Here is an 8,115-nt window from a genome sequence, read left to right on the forward strand (position 1 = left end):
ACATAGGTGAATTGAGCAGCAGTCCTGGCAAAACAAACACGTGCAGGGGGCGGGTTTGTGTTATGTCAAGTTTTTTGCAGCTGGTGTTTTGAAATCAATAACTTCCGGTCATGCTAAAAATAAAAGTTCTGGGTAATGTGTTTGAAGTTTTACAGTTTATCTGCACTATAAAGAAATAACATTTTTAAAAGCACTGCATGAAAGAAGTCTTATATTGAGAAATGATGAGCAGTTATTTCTAATCCACATATATTCTACCATGGTACAATTTTGAGAGTAATGTCAAGACAAAAAAACTTGCATGCAGAGCTAATTTTCACCGTTTTTTCCATTTTGGATGACATCATTTTCAGCTGAAATGTTTTGAAAAATTTCCATGAGTACTGCATGCATTTTTATTAAAAGTTAAAGAATAACTCTTGTTTTCATATGTTTTTTTCCCTATTTCAAACGGCATAATTTTAAACGGAAAGGTTTTTTAAAATTTCTAGTACTGCATGCATTTGTAATTAACTTTTAAACAATAATTCCATTTCTTGCCATTAGGCTACAGTGTTACTTTAAGGTAACATACCAGAAAGTGAATTTCCCAAAAATATTCATTGAAAATAATTTTTAAAAAATAGTCTATTTTTTATTTTAAAAAAAAATATTATCATTAGTTTATTTACTTATTTTTAAAAATCTTTTTACAATTTTCTTTGTAATTATTTTCTATTTATTTATCATTATTTTGATTGATTGATTGAGATGCCTGTTTTGGTGAGTATTTTTAACAAACAGCCTAACGTGTCCCTACACTTTACGTATCCTGAAACGTTGACGGCGCTTTATTTTGAAGGGCGAGTCTCTGGTGTTCCGGTTGTATTGCCGTTAGCATGACGCGGCTAAATTTATGCAACAGGGCCATTGTACTGCTACTGTTATGAAACTGAGCCCTGCTGGTGGTATGTCACTTTTCTCTGTTGAAGTCCTTGCTTTCTATGTGATCCAGTTTCGTAGGTTCGTGTAAAGTTTGTTCTTCATCTCTCACAGAACAGCGCTATCTAAATTAGATCACTGTTAGCATGCTAACAGCAGCACTTAATGGCTGCAATGCACTTGAAGCTAACCACCGGCTAGCGTTAGCTCTGCTGCTCAGGTAGCAGAACAAAGTGTCCTCACTGGAAACTAAACGGCACTGTCTGTTCTTCATTTAACATGTAATGTCACATTATGATTAATGTGCAAACGACAGCAGTCTAGCCGGTGATGCAGCTAACGAAAGTAACTAAATTTGGCATTTAAAGTATGTGTAAAACTAACTTTGGTTGTAACGTTATCGGGTCAACACGCCCCCCAAGAACAAACCTGCATGGAGTCAAAACGACAAGTTGTGTTAATGTTTTAGTAGGTGATAAGAAAGCTGTTGGTGTTGTTGTATTAACAAAGATATTTAGGTTGTTGTTTTAGCTAAGATATTTAGCTAATTTCGTCTCATTTTGTTGTCCTTAGATCACGTGTAAACAGATGAGGGAGAAGTTGCTGACAGCGTTATTTTCAATGGAACCACAGTAAAAGGTAAAGACAGGAAAACTGTTCAATAAAGTAAACAAATTTCCACCCAACAGTGTACTATTTATTCATTAAAAACTTCAATGTCATCAGTATGATAACATTAAGCTAAATTATTGTGTTTGACGTGGGATACAGAAATTATACAGAATTAGGATTTTACAGTGAAATATGCAATAGATTATGGCCATATATAGTGCTTTTTATCAAGTGTTTCACAAATTGTTTATATGGCAGTCCTTTAGTATGAGGTCAGATAGCCTGTAAAATTAGGAAAATATATATTTTATTGATTACTAATCCAGTTGCCCATGGTGCGGAGATTTGTCCGCAACCATTTCCATGATATGATTTTGTTTCTAGCAGCCCAATTTGTATTAACGGCTATTCATGGTTTGCTGTGATTCATCTGTAGGTGACTAAGAGCAATCAAAGTATGTACCAAAAAAGTTGAATATCTTGTGGGCAATTTCGTTTATTTTTTTCTTTATTCATTCACACTTTTATTTATTTTGACAACATTCAAATAAACTGACTTTTAGATTTTAAACACAAATCTAAAATATATAGATATTAAATGATCCACAGTCAGACAAAATAAGAAATAAAATAAAATTAAATTAAATAAAACCAAATTAGACAAACTAAACTAGAAAATAATCACAAAGAATAAAATAAAAAATAAAAATCGAAACTTAACAGGCAGCCACACAGAACACTACGATCCCTCTTCAACATACATATACATACATATGCATACACTGTACGGTACTGTGGGCAATTTCTTACCAATAAGGTGAAATTAAACAACAAGACTTGAAAATGGGAATGATCAGCCATTTAGCTCCCTTAAGAGCCTCTATGTTCAAATGTGAATTTTGGAGGAATAAAACTCCAGATGATATTCTTCCAACAGAGGTACATTTATATGATTTGTATACATAAAGTGCAACATGAATATATTCAACATTCTGCAGGTCCTGGTTCTGAGATCCTCACTTAGTAGTTAATATTTTGGTTTTAAATATCTCCCTACTTCTCCTAAAATGCTCTTTGTGTCATTGTTAATGCTGTGATATGTTTTGTTTGCACAGGTTCTCTGTGTGGAGCCTCAGATACTTTCAATCATGCAGTTGGAGGCTCAGCTTCGTCTATGTCAGAGTTGTCTTTGGTGCTGCAAGAGCGGGCTGCGTCTGCTCTCCCAGAGCTATGCACACAGGTAGACTTGTGTATATATAATGGTGTGTTGAATTTAATAATAACTATTGAAAACAACTTCATGGGTGTGTTTAGATAGTTTACTTATTACAGGTCTTTATGCCTTTTTTATGGGAGTTTCTTGGCTTTCTTCCCACAGAAAAGCTGTGAACTACTACGATCTCCTGGGAGTTAAATCTGATGCGTCTTTGGAGGAAATTAAAAATGCATTTTTCAACAAATCTAAGAAGGTAGGGTCCTAATTTCTTTTAACAAGATGTGCATTTTAAGAAAATGTATTGCCACAGGAGGGCAGCCTTTCACAGCCTAGTTTCTCACTGTGGGCTTCCTCACTGTTTGTTTTGATGTTGTGGCTTCCAGTGTAAATAAGGATGTGCATGTGTATTTACCTTGTGGCTTTGGCATAATTGAGGGGTGAATCAACTCGCCCTTTACAGAAAAAATCCACGGTCATAAGTGCAAACCATACATTTTGATGTGTTTGCTTGACAGAGAAAGTCAGAACATTTTTGTGTGTTAATTAGTGTTTATATTCACATACATGTCCACACATCAGTATACATGTTCAGACCGGCTCATGCTTGCACCAGAATGTCTCTTGGTTTATTTGCTGGTTTAGTCAGTAGACCTCACTGCTGTAATTGTCCCACGCATCATGCAGCTGCACCCAGACAGCGACCCATCCAACCCGGCGCTGCACGGCCAGTTTGTGGAGCTAAATGAGGCCTACCGAGTGCTGAGCAAAGAGCTGAGCAGGAAGGAGTACGACTTCAAAATCAGGCATCCATACAGCGAAGGCCAGGCCTTCAGATCTACCTCCAGCCACACCAGCAACAGAGCCAGGTGACGATACGCGCCATCTGTCGAGTTTGTACTTGTCAAAGTGTGTTACATAACCTGACCTTCCTCCTCACTCTTTGACACAGTTAATGTGGGGAAAAAAGACGATTGGCTGATGATCCTCTGTGACAAAAAGACATAGTTTTAACGTTAAAACTATGGACTTTAGCTATAAAACTCTCATTGGACATGCTTTTCTTGTGAAAACTGAACAACTGAAACCTCAAGAGCTGCAGTAATGCTGAATGCTGAAAATAATAGAGTCAAACTTTGTTCTTTCTGAGAGAAGGCAATTATTGACCATATTTTTTTTTATTAATATTATGAAATAATCCTTGATGGAGGTACTGCAGAGTTGAGGTTTCACATTTTGATCAGCCTTGTGCACAAGTCTAGAAACTGTGTTCTTGACATTGTTTGTGTTAGAGCCAGTCCTCAACAAACTGTGTTTGTGGTTTGTTGTTCATTTTTTTTGGATTTAACATCTGAAGTGGGTTTTTTTGTGTGGGAGTGAAGTGGGAGAAAAGACCAGGGCTGTACCTAAAACAAACAAACAAACACTTCATCTAAAAAAATAAATGTAATTCATTGTACTGTGAGATTGCTGCCAGACCACCATGTCAGATACTGTGCCGCAGATTTGGTGATAGCCTTGCCTGGCTTGTTTTTAGCTTTGCAGCTAACAGAGTTACAGGTATAGTAGATAATATCACTATTGTTTTGCATTATTACACCAAACACCGTCAACTGGGTGGAAACCACAACTACCTAACCTGCTTACTGGTGGTTGAGCTGTGACAGCTAACCCAGTCTTTGGGCCTGTGCTTGTCCTATTCCCGGTGGTCTACTGTCCACTTGCAAGAAAGCCTCACCCTGTCTGCAAGTGTATAGAAATGCCTGTTTAAAGCTGCGCAGCATTTGAATATTGATTTAGAATTCATGTCGATGTTATTAATGAGGCTTCAAAGCTTTGAACTATTCTATACAGCCCTAGAAAAGATATAAAATCAGTGAAAGTTTACTGTCTTGTCCATCACAATTTAATGGAAATTTACCTTTTAATAGTCCATCAGACTTATCCTATTAATGCTTTGGTTGAGACTGTTTTAACATTCAAAGCGTCTATTCCACCATTCATGATTCTTCTTCAACTTCTTTACCATCAGTACGAACGCTCAGGATAACTTTCGTTACTGGGAGCAGTTTCGTCGGTCCCAAGCACAGGAGGTGACGGCAGAGGAGTGGCAGAGGAGGCGGAGGAGGAACTTCCGCCTGGTGGGCTACTGCGTCATCACCATGTTGCTCAGCATTGGAGCCCACATAGTATTCTTCAGGTACAAAACCGGCACATGATGAAGACAGTTTCAAATGTGGAACGTTAAAAAGTTAGAAATTATGTTATAAAGTTCAAATTGGAAGTGTTTATCGAGCTTCCCTCTGCAGACCATCCGTCTCGTTTCCCGACTTCCCTCACTGAGTTTCCTTTGCTGCACATTCACATCCACATGAATGGGATTGTTTGTGGACGTGTCTCTGCGCCATGTGTGTTGGCACGACCTCACGACACGATGTGGCCTCGTGTTTGTTTTCACACACTGACTCTGTGTCACTTCTGTTTGTGGAGAATCACTTCTTTGTGATGTGCGAATAGTTGTTATTACAGCTGTACAAACTCATAAAGACAACTGAGCATACAGAGTGCCTGCTGAGCGACACGTTTTTTAGTTTCAACAAAGTTATTCTGTGAACTCGTGTCTAAATTCAAGCTTTTCTCCGACTCTTTTAGGAAACTGGAAGAAGTTCACAATAACTTCATGGACGAGAAAGATCGAGTCATCACAGAAATTTACAATGAATCCAAAGAGAGGGCCAGGTGGGGGCACAAACTCGTCACATTTGGGTTGTAGCAGTAAATTTGTTTTGGTGTTGTGTTGCTTGAATTAGGAGCTGAGTGTGAAGTTGTCTTCTGTGCTGTTTTTCAGGGTTAATGGTTTTAAGAAACAGACAGAAATCCTGCGGCAGAAACACGCTGAGTTTGTAGAGAGATTCAAAACCCGCAACGATGGAGAGGACAAGTAACAGAGTCTCCAGCTGTGGCCGTGATGACGGAGTTTGAACTGCCAGCAGGTGGAAGGCAGACGGCGGACTGATTGTGGTACTTGTTTTAGGATTTTAAAGTTTTTTTATTACACGAACCAGGTTGATGCACCCGTGTTTGTCCTCAGGTGTGATGCTGAGGACTTGAAGACATTCACAATGGGGGTGTGATGTTGGAGGGTTTTTTTCTGGTAATATAAGTGTTTCCTCATGATGAAGCTGAGCTGCACATCAGAGTGGACCGGTCAGTTGAACTATTTATACTTAGTGTTGAATATTTGAAGTGGTGTGATGGTCAAAAGGATCCAGCTACAGTACAAACCACAGAGAACACTGTTTAAACTGCCTCTAATTAGGGCTGGGTATACAGCAGTAACCTTAAAGTGATACAAATATCCATAGAGTACTTCATTTGACACCTTTTTTTCTACTTGATACCCATTATGTGAATGGAAGCGTTAGTCAGCAAAATGCCAACAGATGCCACAGGAGCTTTTAAAATCTGCCCAAATCTGAGACATGAAATAGTGTCTTAATTTAAGTAAAAACTGACTAATTGTAAAGCTGTGTACCGGAACCAATAAGAGGTTATAACGACAACGGCAGGCGCTATGGACAAAATCGATGCTGCTATTAAGGCTTTTCTAAATCCACGTCTTCTCAATATTGCCAAACATGTCTTACTTTGCTTAGCTCTTAAAAGCCCGGCCAGACAGGTGTGTTGACATGACTGTGCATAGACTTTAAATGACGTTAGATTCATGTGGATATGTTGCTCTCTTTTGATTGGTTAGGGAAAACCAAAATCTCCTTTCCCACAGAAATCGGTTAGAGCGGACACCACTGAAGACGGAAATTGAGTGTAACGAGTTAACAATTTTGTCTGATATTTTGGAACGTTATGGTGGCATGTCTGCACACTGGACCGCCAACTTCAACCACAAACTGCGTGGATTTAAGCTGCTGCAGTAGTGACCCAATCACACGTTGCATTAAATCAAACAATGCTTGTCGTGATCAAATACATACAAATAGTCATTTTTTTAGATCTGGGTTCAAAAAGGATCAAATGCAGGTATCAGGTGACTTTAGAAGTTTTAATACTGCTTGGTACTGGGTTGTTTCGGTCGATAAGTACCGATTAAGGGTGTAAAGTTTCATCATGATACATTGTCTTTGGACAACGATACAATATTTGCTGATATCTCAAAGTCTGGCATTGATTTAATTCAATTTAGGAGCCTGTTATCAATGCGAGACGATATAAGTAAATGTTCTCTTGGTCTTTCTCTTGGCTGCTTATAATTATCTGCCTGGCGCTATGCTGAGAGCACTCTTAGGAAGGAGGTTTTACATCAATGTTTTCACTCTGCATCAATAATATTGGATCGTTGATCACTGAATCAATATATTGATCCAAATCAATGTATTGTTTCACCCTAAGTACTGATACCCAGCCCTGCCTCTAATGAACTCAAGGGTTATTTATTGTCCTCCGCCTCATTGCTGTTAGTGTTACACAGCATGCAGGACTCACTGAGAACAGAAACTGTAATGCCAATAAGTTTTTGCTAAAGGAGACTTGTATTGATTAAAATCAAATCTCAGGCTGCACATAAGAGGACGCTTCAAAACGTTGTCTTGGTTTTGATGAAACTGTTCGGGCGGGTTTGATGGATGATGGCGAAGTACAAGACGTGCGAAGTCAGACGTTTCGATACAATAATGGTTTTCCAAACAAAGAGGTCGACACATAAGACTGACTGCCAGTTTAGTAATCACAGGTATGGATTATGGGGCATCACTCCTCATTGTTCCCTCTGTTGACCCTCTGTGTTACTGTAGAAATGCAACACCATACATAAAAAAGGTGCTCCATGTGTTAGAAAGAAGATTAATACTATGGCTTAAAGAGCGTGACACTGAGTAACTTATTTAAACTGTGAGACTATGAAAATGTTCACTTTGAATGGAAAGAAGTTCACTGGTTATTTTAACATTTACCACTTTGCCTCTCAGTTTTTAACATTAGAGATTGTTGTCGTTTTTCTCTCGATGAATGCCTTACCCATCTATTCCCCTAAAGGATGTCAGAGGGAACTGATTAAAAGATCAACTTTTTCTCATCAATGATTACCTTCCCGTTTTGTTTTGTGTCCCATTAGCATATGCTTTGGTTCTGGTTTTGTAATACAGAACAGAAAATAAACACATTCATCTTTTTTTGGGCATATTAAAAGTCACGTAACCATTTTAGCGATATCATTTGCAGCGAAATTAAATTCTACTGATCAGCAGAGTTAGCAAGTGACTACTATGTCTTTTAATGAGCAGCCACACAGAAGAGTCAGCACTGTTAGATAATTAGATAATTATTGATCTGTCCTGGCTCAGAATTCACAAGTT

General features: G+C 38.3%; 1 protein-coding gene across 3 annotated transcripts; it reads left to right on the forward strand.

Moving 5' to 3' along the window:
* Nucleotides 1-848: 848 nt before the first annotated feature.
* Nucleotides 849-7,839, forward strand: dnajc4 (DnaJ (Hsp40) homolog, subfamily C, member 4). 3 transcript variants are annotated; one of them, XM_042493185.2, is made up of 8 exons: nt 860-947; nt 1,495-1,560; nt 2,649-2,773; nt 2,912-3,002; nt 3,434-3,615; nt 4,779-4,946; nt 5,399-5,485; nt 5,595-7,839. In XM_042493185.2, the coding sequence occupies exons 3-8, from the start codon at nt 2,682-2,684 to the stop codon at nt 5,689-5,691; spliced, it is 717 nt and encodes a 238-aa protein (XP_042349119.2). In that variant the 5' UTR covers nt 860-947; nt 1,495-1,560; nt 2,649-2,681; the 3' UTR covers nt 5,692-7,839. The 3 variants fall into 3 exon arrangements, with proteins under 3 accessions (XP_087937112.1, XP_042349119.2, XP_087937111.1); XM_088080985.1 differs by having other exon boundaries at nt 913-1,002; XM_088080986.1 differs by lacking the exon at nt 1,495-1,560 and having other exon boundaries at nt 849-947.
* The last annotated feature ends 276 nt before the right edge of the window (nt 7,840-8,115 follow it).

This window comes from Plectropomus leopardus, chromosome 8 (genome assembly GCF_026936395.1).
Source record: "Plectropomus leopardus strain MGB_pleo_1.0 chromosome 8, ASM2693639v1, whole genome shotgun sequence".
In the NCBI taxonomy this organism is placed as follows: Eukaryota; Metazoa; Chordata; class Actinopteri; order Perciformes; family Serranidae; genus Plectropomus; species Plectropomus leopardus.